Source organism: Vipera ursinii (genome assembly GCF_947247035.1).
Source record: "Vipera ursinii genome assembly, chromosome: 1".
Lineage (NCBI taxonomy): Eukaryota > Metazoa > Chordata > Lepidosauria > Squamata > Viperidae > Vipera > Vipera ursinii.
The window spans coordinates 296646872-296668935 of NC_139512.1; the positions used below are offsets into that span (position 1 = coordinate 296646872).

The following is a 22064-nucleotide window of genomic DNA, read 5'->3' on the forward strand; positions in this document are numbered from 1 at the left end:
TGAACCTAGAAGAAGCGCTGATCAGCTGGAATGTTGCAGCACCTCCAGGGTCTTGTGATTTACATTCAGATGCTTGGCAACTGATTCATATTTATGATGGTCAGTGTCCCAGGGTCATGTGAAGTGACCAAAACCTGCTGCAACCACCCAGCAGACGGAGGGAATAAAAAACAAACACCCATCCCACCCCCGCTGCCAATCCTCAACAGAAATGCTCACAATGAAAACCTTGGACAGGAGGAAGAGCGCCACCGGGCGGGCAAGCAGATGTCTTGCTTGGCTGTGGCTTGGGGGGCACTTTTTCAGTGTCATTGTAACTTCGAACAGTCACTAAGCAAACTGTTGTAAGTCAAGGACTACCTGTACTTCATCACTTTTTTTCCTTTTTTTTTTGGCCATCAAGTTTTTAATACCTTGCTAGGCGACTGGTGGTACTCAGATGTTGCCATATCCTAAAAGTGGTACAATGGGTGAAAAGGTTGAAAAGCCCTGACTTATAAAATTACAAGGATGCTAAAAAAATATTTTTTAGCATCCTTGTAATTTTATAAGTCAGAGGTTAGATTTTGATATTGCAGTAAATGGTATTATACATTTTAGAAGTTTTTTTCTTATTATTATTTCCATGTATTAATCTTTAAAGTGCAGAACAGGTACCATACTGTTTGAGCTTGTTAGCCTTATAAATCTTGTTAAGAAATAATACATAAATAAGTAAATTCAAATTTCGTCTTTGGAGAAGCTTCTCCAGGAGTCTCCACCAAATGATGTCTGATAGAAATTTAGTAGGAATGTCTACAGATATACTCAATCATCCAGGTCATGGTTGTCCTAAAGTTACTTTTTCCAAAAGACCACTGGACTTCCTTGGATTTTTTTTTTCCTTTGAAAACGTTTCGCTTCTCATCCAAGAAGCTTCAAGAGTTCTAACTGACTAGTGGGAATGGAAGGATTTATGTTCTTTGCAGTCATCTGGTTGTTAGTACCCTGAAAGCTGGTCGTTAGCTCTCTGAAAGTTGTTGAGGTCACTTGGGGGTTTATCTGTATCGTCAGAGACATCTGAGTCAGAGTGTAAACAGGTTTGGTTTAGGTTTGGTTTATTAAATTTATATGCCGCCCTTCTCCCTGAGGACTCAGGGCGGCTCACAACAATAAAAAGTTAAAAGATATAAATACAAAAATTAAAAGAGGATTAAACAATATAAGAAATAAGAACAATTTAAACCAATAAAAAACCAAATTTAAAAACCATGATCAGTCCAGTCCTGCTTGTTGGAATAACCAGGTCTTTAGGTCACGGTGGAAGGACCGAAGGTCAGGAGCCATCCGCAGCTCCAGGGGCAGTTCGTTCCAGAGGGTCGGCGCGCGCCCACAGAGAAGGCTCTCCCCCTGGGGGTCGCCAGCCGGCATTGCCTGGCCAACGGCACCCTGAGGAGGCTGACTCTGTGGGAGCGAACCGGGCGATGGTAGGTTGACATTGGCAGCAGGTGGTCTCGCAAGTATCCCGGGCCTAAGCCATGTAGGGCTTTAAAGGTGATTATCAGCACCTTGAATCACACCCGGAGGGCAACCGGAAGCCAATGCAGCTCACGCAGGAGTGGTGTAACATGGGAGTATCGAGATACTCCCATAAGCACCCGCGTGGCCGCATTTTGCACCAGTTGAAGCCTCCGGGCGCACTTCAAGGGCAGCCCCATGTAGAGAGCATTGCAGTAATCCAGGTGAGAGGTGACAAGGGCATGGGTGACCGCACTTCAAGGGCAGCCCCATGTAGAGAGCATTGCAGTAATCCCGGTGAGAGGTGACAAGGGCATGGGTGACCGTGCATAGGAATGCTGACAGGAATGCATTGTAAATAAGAAATAGGTGGTGTGGTATCCCTCCCTCTCTGTTAAGGGAAAGCTGTTCAGTTTTAACATAGATGGCCTCTCTGATTTCCCTTTCAGGCCAGTGGTCTTTTCTGTCAAGATTGTGAACTTTGCTGTCTTATGAAGCACCCTTCCCTTAGGACCCCACCTCCAATATCTAACTTTTAGGGTTTTAGATTTTAAAAAAAGTTTTAATTTCACTTTTAAATCTAAAGTCATACCACCTCTAGCACGTTTTAAATTTTAAAATGCATGAAAGCTGCACTGCCCTTTCAAGGTTTATCCTCCAATTTGGTGGGGTGTTTTTTTTTACTTTTTTACTGTATTTTTTGAATTCGAAAAGACCAAAGAATCCTTTTAAAGTGATGGCATATAAATGAGGTGCATCAAATGGAAAATTTAGAGAGGAAATACTGGGCTACTCAATCCATCAAAAATGTACGATATTTGGATTAAGGAATGGTGCCACAAATTGGACTTTAGATTATTTTATTGGTCTTCGGTGTCTGGAAAAAAACTCTGTGAAGTGTTATTTCTCCTGTTTTTAATGGGAAGTCCAGATTTCTTGGTTTACCATTTTCAATAAAATAATTACACGGATGAATAATAAAAGAACAATATGAAATAGGATGCAGTTTACGACCTAAAATGAAAGCTGTCGATTTTTGACCTGAAGAAATGCAAATAAAGCATTTTTTTTACCCTAATGGGCCTTGCTATAAATAAGAAACGTTCCTGAAGCACTGGTTTAGGCAACCATTCAAAATTATGTATTTTATGTCACTTTCCCAGACTTAATAGCTAAAACCCTGTGTAGCAACATTTTGTTTTCCATTATGTCAAACAAAATTGACCTAACGAGGCTTGTTTATGTGTATAACTGGGCCAAAAAGAACCCATAAATCGGTTCCCTACACCATATAAAAGTGCCAGAAGCATTTCTCCAGACTCCTGAGTTCTGACTAGATAGCACAAAATCCAAGTTCAGCTGTGGGTCCACCTTGGACCGCATCCTCTTGTTGTTAACAGATGGAGACTAACAACATGCAGCCATCCTTATGCAGGAGATCAATCTAATTTATTTGCAACTTGTAGCAATTACTTTTGGTCTCTCTCTCTCTCTCTCTCTCTCTCTCTCTCTCTCTCTCTCTCTCTCTCTCTCTCTCTCTCTCTCTCTCTCTCTCTCCCCCATTCTCTTTCTATCTCATTCTCTCTCCCCCTCCCTCTCTCTCAAAAACAACCCTCACACATCTTGCTGGCAAAGTAAGTTGAGGAACAAAGGGAGGAGGGAAGCAATAAAAACAAAGAGTCACTTTTAATTCTCTTTGAAGTCCAATTTGCTGCAATATAACTGCAGGAGAGTTCTCCTTTCTTGTGCTTTAACTGGGTTGAAATCAAGGCAGAGAAAAATAATCCTTTACTCACCTGCCCCTGCCCTGCCCTGCCCAGCCCCTGTCCTGACTGTGGGCTGTCAAACCTCTGGACTTCCTAATTGTAAAACCATTAATAGTAGAACAGTAAGGAAAAACTGGGCATATATATATGCAAAGTCACAATGGTTTCTTGCATTCGCATTTTGGAATCTGAAAAGCAGCAAAGAGTGATACTTCAGCACAATCCAAAGTTATGGCTTGAGATATGATTCTAAGGCTTTGATGCATTAAAGTACAGAACAAGGGGAAAGCACTTATTCTAGATGAATTTAACTGGCACAAAAAGATTTCTACAGAAGCATTCTGTCTGAGTTGCAGTCTGTCACCTCAAAACAAGATAACTAGCAATAATACCATTTGTTCAGGCTGCATTTACTAGTCTAAGAAAATAGCTGGAGAGTCAATGTGGTGTAGAGCAGAGGTCCCCAACCTTTGCAGCTTGGAGTCCCAGCTGGGCGTGGGAATGGAGAGGGGAACCGGGTTGCATGAGTAGAGGGCCAGCGTGCACGTGCACACTCAGCTCAACTCATGCAAGTGGTGGGCCAGCGCACATGTGCATGCACATGCAGCTCGACTGCACGTTGAGCTGTGTGCACGTCCGTGCTGGCCCACCACTCATATGACCCAGTTCTGAATAGACCACGGCTTGGTAGTGGGCCGCGATTTGGGGATTGGAGACCCCTGGTTTTAGAGGTAGTCCTCAATGCATAATCACAATTGGGACTGGAAGTTCTGTCAATAAGCCATCTGGTCATTAAGTGAGCTGTGACTGATTTTATGATCTTTTTGCCATAATATTTGCCATGGCTGTTAAGCAAATCACATGGTTGTTAAGTGAAACCAGCTTCCTCATTGACTTTACTTGCCAGAGGTCAGGTGGGATGGTCGCAAATGGTCAGCATGCGATCCTGGGACTCTGCCACTGTCGTAAATATATGCCAAGTGCCCAAATTGTGATCACATAACCATGGGGAGGCAGTTGTAAGTGCAAGTTGTCAAAAGAAACATTTTTCAGTATTGTTGTAACTTTGGACTAAATGAATTGTCATAAAAGGAGGAATATCTGTAATGTATTGAATTAGGATCAGAAAGCCCATTTTTAAGTCATCTTCAGTAACAAGAGAAGATTGTATGGGCTGCATCAGAGACACACGGTTGTGGAGCCAGTTTTTTATGCTTTGGAGTTTTTTTGTTTCTTGCTTTTAGTGTATGTATAGTTGTTTATTCTTGTTTGTAAGCCACCCAAAGTTTGGTTTAAATTGGGTGGCTATACAAATGTTTTAGATAAATAAATAAAGACAGCTCACTAGAATGATTGATTGATTTTGGACTAGTCACTCTCTTAGCCTGAATTATCTCACAGGGTTATTGCTGTGGAGAACAAATGAAAGACTTATGTGATTTTCCACTGCCATTCTTAACCTCTTTCCTATTTATTAAGAGCCCTAACAAAATTCAACAGCAAACATGGTCAATGTGGCCTTCTGGTGTATTCAATAGAACCAATACTTTTATCCATATCTTGAACAGAATTAGCCAAAAAATGGCTAATGACCACATTGGTCTACAGCACACCTGAATTAACCAAATACCCAAAGACTGCAACAGCCATGATTATGGATCCCATAACCTCTGCCTATTCACATACCTCCAATTTGATGGACAAACCTACCAACATATTAAAAGTACACCTATGGAATAACCTCCTTTGGGACTTACAGCAGAAGTTGTTATGCAAAGTCTAGGAGCCATAGCACTTCCACAAATACAACCCCAAATATGGATAAGATATGTAGATGACACCTTCACCATAATAGAAAAAGGCCAATTAGAGAACACCTACAGAACTATCAACAACATCTTCAAAGGAATCTAGTTTACCAAAGAAGAAGAAGAAAACAGCAACTCATTATGCTTCCTCGACATTCTGATCAGCAGAGACCACAATAGCAAACTAGAAACACAAGTATACAGAAAAACCACCCACACCAACCAAGTGCTCCACTTCCAGAGCAACAACCCAACCTTCCACAAGAGCAGCTGCATAAAAACTTTACTTAGACAAGCATAAATTCACTGCAGCAACCTGGAATAGCAGAAAAAGGAATACAGCACAACCAACACAAGATCCAAAAAAAAAACCAAAACACTGCCATACATCAAGAACCTCTCAGAAACCACCAAAAGACTACTGCAACCACATGGAATCAGCTTCACAAACAAGCCAACTAAAGTCTTTCAAAACATTTTAAATAAACCCAAAACACTAGCAGCCCCAGAATAAAAACCAGGAATCGTCTACAACACGGGTGTCAAACTCGCCACGTCACATGACCTGTTGCGACGTAATGCGACTCTTTTTGCATTGCCAGCAATGGGGTAGGGGCAGACTCGTTATGATGAAACTGGCCCATGGGCCGGCAGTTTGACACCCCTGGTCTACAACATACAATGTAATAACTGCAACAGCCACTATGTAGAATAAACAGGCAGAAGACTGGCCGAACGCATCCATGAAGATCAACTAGCAGTCAGAAGACATGATGAAAACTCTTTAATTTTACAACATATTGACAGATTTAACCACAGTTTAAATTTGGGAAACTGGGACCATCTTAGACCAAGCCAAATCCCAAAAGGCTAGGCAATTTCTAGAAGCCTGGCATTCTGACAATTTAGTTATCAATAGACACATAGGTATAAACAATATCTATATACTATGCAAAAGAGAGAATCAACAAGCCAAGAAGGAACAAAAAGACCAAAACACCTCCCCACCAGTAATCAGCACCCAGATGAGCATAGATTAACTCAAAGTTTAACATCAGACCAACAATCAAGTAAACATAAGCCCCAATCAAGGAACTGCCAAACAAGCCAACAGTAAGTCCATCCAAAGAATCTCTAAGACCACAAGCACCAACGCTGACAGGGCAGGCCACTAGAATATAAACAGAGCAAACAGCACTCCTTCCTAGCACTGATAATGTTACCTAGTTTGAGAGCACCAAGGACCTCTCATTTCAACCTCGAGCTATAAATATTTTCCTTTATTGAAAGCAAATCTCACTCCTTACTAGTACTGCTGATGTTACCAGTTTGGATAATGAAATGTCTGCAAGAAAACAACCAAGTCCACAGAGCACTAAAAACCCCTCATTTCAACCCTGAGCTACAAATATTCCCCTTTATTTTTCAATACACTTGCATTGGCTTTTCTATCTTTCCACACCTCATCCTTTGTGAAGCGTGCAAACCAGCGTCTGCATTTCCTGCATCAGATTGTTCTGTACCAGCCTGCTACCGGCCCTGCAGAAAAGACAGGGACAACCCCTTTACAAATGGCAAGAGGCTGGAATTAAGCCTGCCAAATTTATTAAGATAAAACAGAGCAAAACAAGACACCAACCATGAAACAGGAGCTATGAAACAGGAACTATACAAGCGGTTGCCTTCAGCAAACCAGCCCTCCCACGCACTCCCCTTTTATACAGTTCAGGGTGTGGCTTCTCTCTGCCTCCTTCCGAGGTGCCCCATTGCCTTCCTGTTTACTCCTGATTGACTGCCTCCTGCGTCGGGCGTCCTTGAACAAGGCCAGCTGTGGGTCATCGTCATCCACGCTGTCAGGCTCACACAGCTGGGTCTCCGTCGTGACCAGGTGGGAGGGGCCTGGCTGAGGGCTCTCATCAGCAAGATCTTCAACCCCCTCAGCAAGCTCTTCAACACCCCCCTCCTCCTCTGAGTCGTCCGACCCAACTGCCGAACCCACAGGCTGACCCTGAATCACAACACAGATGAGGAGAGCACATCTCTCTCCTTCTGTCCTGGCCACTTTTTACAGAGGCACAATTGAGAGCATTTTAACAAACTGCATCACTGTCTGGTTTGGTGGCAGCAGTGCCTCAGATAGAAGGTAAGGACAGAGATTGATAAGGACAACTGATAAGATCTTAGGAAGCTCACTCCCTGGTATTCAGGATGCTGCTTATAAGCGCTATGTGCTTAGAGCTCAAAGCATTGTTAGAGACCCCACGGACCCACTTTATGGTCTGTTTCTGTTGCTCTCCTCTGGGAGGAGGTTTCAAAGTATTTCTAGCAGGACTATCCGATTCTGTAATAGCTTTGTTCCCTATGCCACCTGCCTGGTAAACTCACAAGCTCCTAAAACCTGATGCCAATCACTTCATCCCCAAAGGTCATATGTCACTGAAAGAACACATACTCTGCGTGTAAAAGGCCCTCGGTCTCAATCTACACATTGCATGCTATGTTTCAAAATGCATTCAGAGACAGTGGAAATTCAGCATAGGCCAAAGGCTGGCTCTCAGATGAAGTTAAGTCCGTGAGCTTTCTTATGAACAACTTTGTTGTTAGAGTAATGCTCGGAGAAAAGGTGGCACATCTTTTATATTGAGTGTTGCTGAACTGCAGCTCGCACCATCCAACACAATGACAACACTGGCTAGAATTGCTGGGAGTTGTAGTTCAACATCTGGAACATCTTGTTTATGTCAAGCTTTTCCTGTCTTCTTCCAAACAAAAGAATGTCTGCTGCCGAGATGGCACTAGCTACCCTATTATCTTCTCAGCACACTGATTTCAAAAGACTGCAGACTACAAAGCTGGAAATGTCCTCTGTTGAGGGTCACACTGATGCACTTCAAAAAAAAGTATCAGAACATGTTTAAAACAAACATTTTGGAGAGGCGTCTTTGAATGGTATCTCAAGAGAAAGTATATTTGAAAATAAAGCCTAAGAGCATTTTTGGGGTTGATTTTTAAAACATCACAGAATAACAAGGAAACAAGTCAGAACACAAAATGATCCGGGTCCGAAACAGAGACGGGTACTGTTCGATCTAAAACTAGGATTTTATTATCCTCAAAACTTTATTTTTTTTTAAAAAAATGTTTCCATAAGTGCAAATATAGGGAAATATTAGAAATTAAGTTGGAATTAGACATCCATGTATAGTTTTTAAAAGGGAAAGGTGGACAATTATTAGCTTGTGGACCACACAGGGATCCCCAGCATTTATTTATCCATTTCATACGGCCACCCATCTCAACAAGTGGGCAGTGAACAGAATTCAAAACAAAATAAAAACAATAACAAATATAAAAGTTAAAAATACAGGCAGCTGGGAAACATCACCACCACAAAAAAAAATTACGAACCAAGTACTTAATACCGAAAACCTCCAAAACAACACTACATCGCACCATTAAAATTTGGCAAAACCATGCCCCCCCCTCCACAATGTGGACTCCTACAGCCTTCAGCGACAGGAACTGGAGGAAACAGCAGCATTTATGATAATGCCCCCCCCCCACTTCCTCCAAATCATTTTCATCTACTTAGAAAGATTCCCCAAGGAACCTGAGGTCCTTCTGATCAAACTTCCCTCGAATTCTTTTGCCATCATTAATCTCTTGAAAAAAGAAAACCTTAAAAGGGCTTCTTCCCCTTGTTGATCTCAATGGATGGGAGTGACTTACCGGTTGTATTGGTAAGCTCGAAGGTGACTGTCTTATCAGGGATGCCACACACATTTCTGACAGATACCTGGCATGTATAACTGGCATAGTCGTGGGGTCGTAGATTTTTCAGTTTCAGAACTTTTGTTTCTCCCTAGAGTGTTTGAAAAGAAACAGATGAGAGAAGTTAAGTGAACTATTAGTGTACATGAGCCTGTGTAGTCAACCGAACACCTCACATACGCTTCCAGTGCTGCCAAATTCCTTTCAAGTAATTGTATCAGATTTACTTGCTATTTGGGGTGGCTTGGTGGGGGGAAGAGAATGGACTAAAATATAGCCTAGTGAAAGAATAAGAAAGCAAGGGTCTGTAGGCACCAATAGAGTCAGAAACTCCTTCTTGGTGTCTATCTTGCCCCATTTAATAACAATAGCACTTAGACGTATAGTACTTTAGAAGCACTCTCTGGGTGGTTTACAGTGTCGGCATATTTACCCCAACAATCTGGGTTCTCATTTTACTGACTTCGGAAGGATGGAAGGCTGAGTAAAACCTTGAGCCGGTGAGAATTGAACTGTCGAACTGCTGGCAGTCAGGATAAGTAGTTTGCAATACTGAGTCAAACTTGAGCCCCGTCTGAATAGAACTCCTGGCTGTGGGCAGAAGTAGCCTGCAATACTATATTTTAACTACTGTGCCACTACGGTTCGTTAACTTTTTTTTTTTAATGAAAATTACCATCATGCGAGGCACAGCACTGGCATCCAACATCACTTTCATTTACAACAATCTTTCTCGGCCTCTTACAAGTTTAATAGACATTCTTAGAAAATAAATATGAGGAATGGCTTTATTAGGAAGTTGGAAAGAAAGAGGCAATGCTAAAGTGGGCTGCCTAGCCAGCTACCTTGTTGACCATCATTTATCATTTGTGGAACCAGGGCTGGTAAGGACTCTGACACTAAGAGCTTTTTTTTAATCAATGTGATCAGTTTGTAAATTGGGTGTGCCCCCATTGCAATCACTTTTTGAATATGATAGCTGTCTCTAGGATGGATAGCTGCCCATGAGATGGTCTCAGGATTCTAAATGGGCTAAATTAATCCTGCTATAATGGAAGCAAGAATAATAGGAATTAAGTATTGCTAAGGCTTCTAGCAACAGGTCTGACAGCGTTGTCTGCCATATCGCTCTAAGTATTTGGCTCTTTTTATGCTTAATTACAATTCAGCATCTGAGAAGGGTGCTGATAAGTTTTTGGCATAGGTTTTTGGGCAACATTATCTTGTTTTGAGGTATTCTGCAATACAGTAGTACAAGGGTCACTTTATTTGAATGAACAGTGAAGGTCATTATCTTTGAAAAGGTCATGGTGTAAGTGAAAAAAATCACCATGCTGTTGGGAAAAATTCACTCCATTATTCTCTTTATAGGGGAATCATACTAATCTATGGGAGCAAAATATCTGAAGATGTCTAGTAGTAATGAATATGATCACTTATTGCACTGATTGCATTTTATCACATAGACCAGACATGTCAAACTCCCAACGTCACGTGATGTCGCGCAACGTATTGGAGCTTTTTCTCCGTTGCCGGCAATGGGGTGGGTGTGGTTTTGGGATGAAGCTTCCGGCCCACAGGCCAGCAGTTTGACACCCCTGACATAGACCTATGGAAATGAATATCAAAGTCACGATGGAATTGGATGACACGTTCATTTCCATCAATCCAATACTTCCACCCCATCATCAACCTCAGATCAGAGCTCTAGGGAATATGTCCACTTCCTTGATGACATCATAATACAACACATATATACAAAGACATTACAGATAAGCCTTGACTATGATTGGTCACTTAGTGACTGTTTAAATTACAACACCTGCCCAAAAGCTACTTATGATCTATTGTTTGAAGTTACAACAGCTACTCCCACAATTCCATTTTGGGACCTTGGAAACCAGCTTATCTTGACAGCAGTTTGCAGTGTCCCACAGTCATGTGACCACAATTTTTGATATTTTTTGTGCGTTTCTGGCATCCATTTCGTTTTTTTTTTTAGCAAAAATCACCCCTTGGAGAAAACTGATTTGCTTAACTACCATTATCAAAAATTGGATCTGGTTGTATGATGTCTCAACTTACATGAATTACAACTGTAATTCCAGGCTCAATTGCAGTCATAGGTCGGGGACTACCTATATATCAGAAACCTACACATCACCGTGCACACACCCTTCCTCCATCTAGAATGTGCACCATGTCTATCATTTATAGCCAAACTCTACACTACAACTACATTTGTTTCGACTCATTTGACAGGGATGTTCAATTGATGGAATTAAACCATTTAGGGACTGCATTACCAACCACAAAGATCAATAGACAAGTCAATAGAGTCAGATCAATACCCAGAGAGGACCTACTACAAAGCTATAGAAACAGAGCAAGAAAACAGCAGTGGGTTGTCATCTACAACTCATAACTCAAACACATTATTTATAAACTACAACCAAACTGGACAATGATACTGGGCTTTCTTAGGCACCAGGTGACAAGTCCATACTTTCATACAGACAACTACCGGTACTCAATCTGAAGTGAATTCTCATAAGCAACAATGGTGCTTATATAGGAAGTAGGACCTGCAACGAACCCAGATAACTACTTTGCCCCAACATACCATCACAACAGTACCATCACAAATGCACACACCAGATTAAAGGCTTTTTCACATGCTCTTCCTCTAAGGTGATATATGCCATCACCTGTCAGCAATGTCCCTCTGGATTCTATGGACAAACTTTACACACAAAATTAATGAACACAAGTTTGACATCGGAATTCAAAACAAGGACAAAATAATAACAGCATTTCAACCTGCCAGAACACACTCTATGCCAGACCTCAGAGTGTCTATTTTGGAAAAATTGGACCTCCGCAACACCCTTGAGTGAGAGATTGAAGACCTCATATGTATTAAAAGGTTTCAGGCAATCTGAGAAGGTCTCAACAAACACAATGGCTCTTGAACATATCATAATTGTTAATTTATAATATCTGTGGCACATTAATCTACATTTGCAGAGGCAATCTGTCTTGACCTCCCTTTCTTCCCCCTCCCTTAATCTATATATATTTAGCCACTCTATAACATTTGATGAAGTTTATGAAAACTTATACCTTTTAATAAAATGTGTTTGAAAAGCTGATACCAGACTCCTGATTTTTCCCCCCATTATCCTTAGGGTTCCTAAAAGCAATCTTTTGTTGTAATACCTTCCTGACTTGAGAAATCAAATTGATAGGCTGATAGCAATCATCATGTTTTCAAAGAAAACTCTTGTATTTTTGTTTTGGTCCCAAACATTTTTTTTCCTTTTGGTGATAGTGGAGTATGCTTTCACATTGATGATAAAACCCACACTGCCCTGCTAATACTGCCTGCCCATGGGCCGGATGCGTCACAAGGAAACTGAGCCCACCCGATTGCCGGCAATGGGGGAAAAGCTCCGATACGTCGCACGCTGTTCACGTGACGTCGCGAGTTTGACATGTTTGCTTTAGACGCTTCATATGCATTCCAATTGGCTCCCTTTGAGTGTTACTTTACAAATTCCTTTGCTTGGTGCAAATTTTGATGTCTTCCTTGAAATCAAAAGAATAAAAGTTATTTTTTAACGTCCTTTGACATACTATCTGTGAGAAGTACTGTAAACCAAGAGACTGGTGTTCTCAGGTCAGATTTGGAATTTATGCAAAGCATTATGTAATTTATGTAAATGCTGAACAATTGCTTAGCTTCCCAAGGGTTTATTAAATTTCAAGAAGAGAAGGTAGAAAGAAGTATGGATCTGAACCATACTGTGTATAAAAGGCACTCACAACCTCACATGGCCATTGGGCATTCAACTGTTCTGTTGGGTTTCATTCTTGCTTGCAATAAAGATTCTTATTTAGCTAAAGTGTTTCTGAGAGACTTTTGCCAAATCCAAGCCTAGGAAATTAATTCAGCTGTGTAAAGGTCTGTGATTTACTGTTAGGTCCTGGTCAGGAGTGTCTGACATTTTCTTTCTCTCCTTGCCTCCCTCCCCGCCCCCCCCCCCCGCAATTGTATCTTCTGCTTTGCCTTGAGCTTTTGTGAAATCCCTTTTGATTTGTAACATAATTCACTAACACAGTCTATTTTCTGCCTTCACTCTTCTGATTTTGCCAGAATACCCTTATATTAAACCAGTGCAGGCTTCCCTTAGTAATCTGAATGTTACCATCTTATACATCTTTCCCTTTTGATTTTCAAATTATTAAAACATGTCTCCTCCCGGAAAAAAAGTGACCCAAAGTGAGGTGCAGTTTTTCTTTTTTTTTTCCCCGCCCTTTTTTTTGGCCAATTGATAGAACATTACTTTTTGAAGCTGTGTTTCCTGCTACAAAGGTGAAGTAGAACTTGATTCTCTCATTCATCTACTCTATCTATCTCATTCATCTCAGATGAAGCTATTTGTGGACAGATGGGTTGCAGAAAGCTGCAAGGCCAGGAAAAAAAAAAAGAACAGCTAAACTGACTTGTTTAAAAAAAATAGCAAGAGGCCGCAGAATTCATCTTAGAGTGAATAGAGAGAACAAGATTTGACGATTCAAGGTAGAATTTCTCTTGGAGAACTTGGTGTTTATAGTTTTCTAATTCTCAACACTAAATATGTTTAACCTTCTTGTGTCTGCTTAAGAATACAGAGGAAAGGATTTTCAGGGAAGAAATGGCAGGCTGAAGAACCCAGCCACTAGACCTCTTCTTCGATAATTCCTCTCTGGACAAGAAGAGCACTTGAGATTGCCCAGAAGTGCCACAGACAGTTGCTCCTCACACAGAGACTGCAAGCTAACAATCTCTGGTAGGTTCCTCTGATGAGCAAATAGCCATCTTGCTCAAACTGGGAACAGCACCTTTGAAAAGACACTTTTGCATGTTTCATTTTCTAATCACTCTTGGAAACTACTTGTTAATTGCTTTTCAGCCATTAGGAACCTTTGGATTGACATGTTTTAAAGCACTGGGTGAATTTCCTTTAATCCTTAGCAAAAGCAATTTTGAATATAAGTTTAAAGACTTAAAACATTATTTTGAAATAAGCAATAAGATGGTTTAGGATAATTACAAATAGACCAAGGGCCCAGATGAATTTGAAATAAGATTTTGGAATTAAATATAAAAAATGCTTCCCATGGAAAAATACTTTGGTTTTGAATTCTTAGGAAAATAAGACTTTAAAACTGGTCACTAGAGGAAACTAGAAGGAACTAAAGATTACAGTTAAAGGAAGAGAACACTCAAACTTGACTTACAAGTACAGAATGAGACAAATATTGAACATTGCACATATTGAAGGAAATTTATGAGCAATAGAGCTAGAAGTTAATTTTAAGCATGCTTGACACTATTGATAGATTATGTTTAAAAGAAGTAGTTGAAGAGAAACAAGTTTTACCTGACAAGATAGAGACTGACTGAAAGTAGATTTAAAAATGATAGACTACAAGAATGACATGGAAACAAATGTTACACGAGCCGTACAAAAGAAATGGGCTGATGTCTTCATAATTAAAAGGGATATGCAAATAATTAATCCAGATTATCTTCCTATATTGGATTTACCTGTAAATTACTTTATTGTGATCATTAACCAGCACAAAAGAATTGATATTCAAATACTGAAAATATCCAAAACTAAATTGATAATGTCAGGATGGTTATGAAAAGTACATACAAATGAAAAATCTGGCTAAAAGACAATATTGAATCAGAATAGGCTAAATGGCTTGCTCAGGCTATATATTTAGAGCAAAAAGAAATTAAAATTAGCAATCCTGATAATACCTTGATCAAATAAACCAACTTTACATTCTTTCCAAGTTTATATTATCAGGATATATCTTCTTAAAAACTTCCAGTGTTGGAGCATTCACCGCTTCTGGAGGCAGGTTGTTCCACTGGTTAATTGTTCTAACTGTCAGGAAATTTCTCCTTAGTTCTAGGATGCTTCTCTCCTTGACTAGTTTCCATCCATTGCTTCTTGTCCTGCTTTCAGGTGCTTTGGAGAATAGCTTGACTCCCTCATCTTTGTGGCAGCCCCTGAGATATTGGAACACTGCTATCATCTCACCCCTCACCCTTCTCTTCATTAAACTATACATACCCAATTCCAGCACCTGTTCCTTATATAATATTTTAAGATAAAATGATGTTAGTAAAATTACTTACACTTTTGATAAAAGGGAAAGTAATTCTTTTATATATTTCTTTTCTTTTTCTCTACAATATTCTTATTTATATTTCCTTTCTATTTTTCTGCAATTTTAATTTTTAATTTTTAGTTTGTATTATATTTTAATTGTATTTTTTTAAAAAATAAAATTACTATAGAAAGGAATGCAGATGAAGAGGTTAATTGCTATACCTGATATTAAACGTAACCCGAAGTTAGGCATGGCAATAAGATATCTTGTTATTTTCATTCAATGGCTTACTAATTGGATCTCGGATAATGTTTCCCTCTCTTGTTTAAAGTAAATCTGTTTTAGGGCATGTCTTTCATCAGACTGATCTCGTGCAAAGCTACCTGTATGCATTTGAGTGGACTGTGTAGTTCAGAAGGCAAAATTCACACAAATATGGAAGAGAAAATATAGCCTTAGAGCAAGATAAATACCAAAAGGCCACAATAGTACTGTGAAAAACTGCCTCCAGAAGTTGTGGGTGCTCCAACACTGGAGGTTTTTAAGATGAGACTGGGAAATCATTTGTCTGAAATGGTATAGGGTTTCCTGTCTGAGCAGAGAGTTGGACTAGATGACCTCCAAGGTCCCTTCCAACTCTGTTATTCTGATCATTATTCTGTTCTGATAATAACATTTAGAACCTCCCTGCCAAATACTGATTTATGTACTGTATGGTTTAGTAAAGGTAAAAGTAAAGGTTCCCCCACACGTGCGTGCTAGTTGTTTCCAACTCTAGGGGCCGGTGCTCATCTCCGTTTCAAAGCTGAAGAGCCAGCGCTTGTCCGAGGATGTCTCCGTGGTCATGTGGCCAGCATGACTAGACGCCAAAGGCGCACGGAACGCTGTTACCTTCCCACCGTAGTGGTCCCATTTTTCTACTTGCATTTTTATGTGCTTTCGAACTGCTAGGATGGCAGAAGCTGGGACAAGTAACAGGCGCTCACTCTGTTATGCGGCATTCTGGATTCGACCCGCCAAACTGCCGACCTTCTGATCAACAAGCTCAGCGTCCTAACCCACTGAGCCACCGTGTCCCCTTATGTATGGTTTACATACATCTAATTTATTGATCAATAAACGTGGGGTAAATGTGTAACCACCAGGTCTGTAAAACTCTGAACAAAGCTTAAAACAATTAAATTTACAATTTATCTGTTGATGTACTCAACTGTCCCTAAGCTTCTTCTAAAGACTAATGTAGGTAAGCCACAATTCTGAGAAAACAGAAAGCACACACAGGAGTGAAACATCATGCATCCAAACATACTGTTCTCTCTCTTTTAGCAATACCATGATATACTATAGACAAGAAACTGTTGTCTCAGATCTGCTTCCTCTCTCAGCTGCCCAGTTTTGGCTTGTCAAAGGAATGTAGTAGGCATTAGCCTATCACCAGCATATAAAATGATTACAACTGTAGGCTAGAAAATAACAACAACAAATTCACTCCAACTCGTTCTGCAAGTAGCATCAGGCAAACTATTTGTAGAGCTGCAATTTTTGGTAACATGCCAGTTATTAAGCTTTTTCCAATGATAAAATCTCTCTCCCTTTCAGAAAGATCATTTTAAGAGGTAGTGTGATATAATGGTTAGATTTCTGAGAAGGGGCAGATTTAGGATCCAGTCTCTGTGGGTAGTTTGAGCCAGTCAGGATCTCTCAGATGAACTTACTCATGGGATTGTACTGAGGATAGAAGTGAAAGAAGCATATTATATGTGCTGTCTAGAGGAATGATGGGGTGGGCATTTAATAAATAATAAAAAAAATTCCTTCCAACAGCCGATCAATAAAATCCTTAAGGACAAAATAATTCAAGCTGGAAGCAGATGCAAGGCAGAAAAGCAGGTGAAAAGTAGACAATTGTGCCAACTACAATGTTACAACCAAGAGAAGACAAAGGGACTGGGATTTCCAGTTTCATGTAAAGCAACAGCTGCCTTTACGGTTAGTCCTGCCAGGAATCATAATTCCCTCTCTGACCATTAGTAGAAATCACTAAAATAGTCAGAAAAGTTAAAAAACAATGTTACTGAGAAGGGACAACAGAATGCAATCTATGGATCAAATCTCTTACTAACCATAAGAGTTTTCCTATAGAGCATCTACACATGCCTCTAGCATGCATATAGACTAGGGGTCTTCAAACTTGGCCCTTTTATGACTTGTGGACTTCAACTCCCAGAATTCCTCAGCCAGGCATGCTAGCTGAGGAATTCTGGGAGTTGAAGTCCACAAGTTGTAAAAGGGCCAAGTTTGAAGACCACTGATACAGACCTTGACTTACGGCCTCAACTGGGATCAGAATTTCCCTTGCTAAGCAAAGCGGTGGTTAAGTGAGTTATGCCCAATCTTACAACTTTTTGGTATGGTTGTAAACTGAATCAATGCAGTTGTTAAATTAGTCATGTGGTTGTTAAGCAAATGTGGCTTCCCTTATTGACTTTTGATTGTTGGAAGATGGCTGGGAAGGCCACAAATAGGGTTCATATGACCCTAAGATGCTGCATGTCATAAATACATACTGGTTGTCAAGCACTCAAATGTTAATCACATGACCATGGGGATACTACAACGGTCATAAGTGCAAGGTCCGGTCATAAGTTACCTTTTTCAGTGCCATTGCAACTTTGAACCATTCCTAAATGAATGGTTATAAGTTGAAGGCTGCTTGTATTTGCATCTATCATGATAAATCAATTAAAGCTTCAGATTGCATAAAACAAAAGTAAAAATGAACAGGAAAATGCCTTTCCACCTAAAGAACGGTGGCAGGAATTCATAGGTCTCCCCTGTCATCAGGCTTTACTTTATTTTCATCTAAGAAACATCTTTCTTCCACAAAGCACATGTAACTTCCCTTTTTGAATACTGTTCTGGAAATAAAGTCTTTTCAGTAGTTCATGGATCTTTTCTCTTCAGTTCCAAAATCCCAAGACACTGTATTTCATCTCATAGCTTTATACAGATACAGTGCCCTTGCTGACCTTAATAGGGACATTAAGGAGACAGGTCAAGGTAGTTGTGATGATAACTCAAATAAGCAGGGGATTGTGGTCCAAGATGAAGAACTTGTTTTCGACAGGGAGAAGTGTGAATCAGGTACTACACATCAGTCATGCAAGAAGAGAAAGGCATCCAAAAAGAGAAGCCACCTTCTGGTTGGTGATTCAATTATAAGGGATGTAAACTTAGGAAAGGATGCCGAGGTTTCAAAAGAGGTCAGGTGTTTTCCAGGTGCTACTGCAAGTAGGGACAAGAAGCATATTTCTAAAATAATCAAGAACGCCAGCAAGGACTGTGATGTGGATGCTATTGTATATCTTGGCACTAACGATCTGTCCCCAAAAGATGTACTCTCTGTGCAGAATGATTTCCAGAGCTTGGGGCAGGAACTCAGCAGGATAGGCTGTAGGCTTACTTTTTCAGAGGTTTTACCAGTGCATAAGGAGCAAAATGGAAAAGGCCAGCGTATAGCAGAATTCAAAATAAATAAATAAATAATAATAATAATAATAATAATAATAATAATAATAATAATAATAATAATAATAATAATAATAATAATAATAATAATAATAATAATTTTATTTATATACCGCCCTTCTCCCGAAGGACTCAGGGCGGTGAACAGGGCAGATATGTGGCTAAAGGACTGGTGTAAAGGGGAAGGCTTTGGATATATTAGTCACAATGTCTGTAGCTGTTCCAATAAAAAAATGTACAAAAGAGATGGTTTGCATCCATCCAAGAAAGGGACTGAGTTACTTGGCAATAAATTCAAGATTTTCTGGAGGAATATTTAAACTAAACAATGGGGACAGTGAGTTAATTGATACAGAACATCCCTGTCCCCAGCAATCTAAAAATTATAGGGTTATCAGTGCATGTAACATAGATGTGTGTGTGGATAAGAATATCAACCTTGCTGTCAAGCAAAATCAAGCTTTTAATAGCGAGTGCCACACAAAGTGCACTAACCAAACAGGTGGTAAGAAAATAGGGTAACTCAGGCACCACACATGTTATGTAGAAAGTAAACACAGGGTCAGTGATAAAGGACTTAAATGTCTATAAAACAATGCATAGAGTATGAACAGTAAGCAGGGTGAATTAGAAATTCAGGTAAATGAGGGCAGATATGATATTGTTGCCATTACAGAAACATGGTGGGATGAAACCCACAAATGGAACACACAGCTAGAAGGATTTAAATTATTTAAAAGCAACAGACCAAACAAAAGAGGAGGTGGAGTTGCTCTCTATATAAGAAATAACTACATCTCTACAGAAATAGAGCACAACAATGGTGAAAACTCTCTTGAATGCATTTGGGTCAATATAAAAGAGGGGGGAAATGACATTGCCATAGGTGTATACTATAGGCCATCCAACCAAACAGAGAAAATAGATGAACTTTTTGCTAGTCAGTTAACTAAGGTATGTAGGAAGCACATCACAATAGTAATAGGGGGTCTTTAATTACCCTGAGATCAACTGGGAGACAAACTGCACCAAGTGAAAGATCAAACAGATTCCTGACAAACCTAGCAGACAACTTTGTCTCCCAAAAAGTAGAAAAGGGAACTAGGTAGCCATATTTGATTTCATGGCTGAGAGTCCTCAAGGAGAAAACAACTCAAGAAGCTTGGGAAATTTTGAAAAGTGAGATAATAAAAGCCCAGTCTAGCACAATAAAAATGAAGAAGAAAAATAACAGCTCTCAAAAGAAACCAGCATGGCTGCATAAAGAACTCTCTGATAAATTGAAAGATAAAAAGGACAAGTATAAAAAGTGGAAAGAGGGGCACATAACTAAGGCAGAATATCAGCAAATAGCCCGTGCCTGCAAAGATGAAGTGAGGAAAGCTAAGGCTCAAACTGAACAAAGGATTGCGACCAAAGTCAAAAATAAGAAAAAAAGCTTCTTTCAACATGTAAAAAAAAAGAAAAAAGTTAAGGAAATGATTGGTCCATTAGTGGGGTAAAGTGGCAAGAAGGTGACAAGCAACAGGGAGAAAGCAGAACTATTTAACTCGTTTTTTGTATCTGTCTTTACACAAAGGGAAAAAACAGTCCAACCTATCAAAAACAATACCGTAAAAAACAGATTAGAAACACGTTAAGATAGGCAAGAAAATGGTAAGTGAGCACCTGTCCAGCCTAGACGAGTTCAAATCACCAGGACCAAAGGGATTACACCCCAAGGTTCTGAAGGAACTGGCAGATGTAATCTCAGAACCATTGAACTATATTTTTCAAAGATCCTGGAGCAATGGGGAACTACCAGAGGACTGGAAGAGAGCTGATGTAGTTCCCATCTTCAAAAAAGGGAAAAAAATAGATCCAGGAAACTTCAGACCTATCAGCCTGACCTCAATACCTGGGAAGATTCTGGAAAAGATAATCAAACAACAAATCAGTGGACACCTAGAGGCAAATAAAGTCATTACTAAAAGCCAACATGGGTTTGTCAAAAACAGAAGCGGTGATGCTCCAACACTGGAAGTGTTTAAGAAGAGACTGGACAGCCATTTGTATAAAATGGTATAGGGCAGGGGTGTCAAACTGCCGGCCCACGGGCCAGATGCATCATAACGAAACCGCACCCACCCCATTGCCAGCAATGGTGAAAAAGCTCTGATACATCGCTTGACATGTCTGGTATAGGGTTTCCTGCCTGAGCAGGGAGTTGGACTAGATGACCTACAAGGTCCCTTCCAACTTTTGTTGTTGTTGTTGTTGTTATTCCCTGCATGCAGAAGGATAGCTTTGGTATGATTTGAATGAGAGACTGCCTAGGGCATGCTTCAAAAATCAAATGCAGACAGAATCCAAACAGAGCCCAGCCTGAGGTTAGTACACAGATGTGCAGAATGCCTCAGTATCATCTGCCCTTCCCTTCCCTTCCTTTCATAAAGAGAGCAAAATTACCTATGAGTATGCATATGAAGTGGAGATGGAGGGGTGGGTGGGGGCTAATTTTCTAGGTTGTTTTGAGGAATATAAACTCAATTTCCTAAAACGTCAAAGAAGAAAAATGTTAGCATGTGATTTAAGAAAGTCAGGACATGGGAAAATTCTGAGAATTTATGAAGGAGAAAAATAAAGAAAAACACATTCATTGTGGAGATTGTTTCTGAATAGTACTTCATCACTAGGTATTTGAACAATCTCAAGAAAAGCCAGTCATTTCAAAAACTGAGGCAAAAGCATTAATGAAGCATAGACAATCCACTTGGCGGTAGGAGAGGGGAGAATTCAGCTTTCTGACATAAGTTTTCATAGGTTAATCATATAGTCTGAACAGCTATGGTTACAAAAAATGAGTGTGATGTTTTTCCTTAGTACTCAACAAGCTGTTCCTTACCACAAGAAATCTCTTAATTATTTTTTAAGGTACAAGCTTTCATTCTTTAATGAACAAGCAGACTTTTGTAGAGGGATAGACAGACAGACAGAAAGACAGAGAGTCTTTGAAATTGATTTTTAGCAGTTTGGTAATAGAGCTGCATCTAGAATGCTGGGCTGTGAATTTTGAACTTGTACATAGGGATTGCCAAATCCATCCATTTTCTTTCATTCCTTTCTATCTCTCCCATTTATCACATATATTAACTTTCCTGAGTTAATACCTTTCTTGACCTCATTGCCCCTTCTCCTTAATGTTATACCCTTGTGGTTCTTTCTCCAATCTTAGAATCTTGTAATTCACTTTTTGGACTCAGTTGAGTCACAGGCCCTTACCAAGCATTATTAGCATACCCACTTCTATGTAAACAAACACTAAAGTAATCCATCCACACAGCATCATATAAATAGTTATGTTATCTGAAATACTGCACTACAGGGATCTTAGCTTGATATCATTATAAATCAATCAAAGAAAACGCAGTGGCTACTATACTGTATTAAAAAAAAATCTTTGTTGGGATTCACCGGAGGTCAGAAGCCTGTATAAGAATATAAGGTAATAATAATAATAATAATAATAATAATAATAATA

At 39.8% G+C, this 22064-nt stretch overlaps 1 protein-coding gene across 1 annotated transcript in view; it reads right to left on the reverse strand.

Annotated features, from left to right (window-relative positions):
- The window catches only part of MDGA1 (MAM domain containing glycosylphosphatidylinositol anchor 1), a gene marked incomplete at its 5' end in the record, with an annotated part of 211639 nt that overhangs the window by 170491 nt on the left and 19084 nt on the right, over positions 1-22064 (reverse strand). Inside the window, one exon of the mRNA XM_083376427.1 lies at positions 8801-8933. Within this exon, the coding sequence (XP_083232553.1) occupies positions 8801-8933 (133 nt within the window). The remainder of the gene's footprint in view (positions 1-8800; positions 8934-22064) is intronic.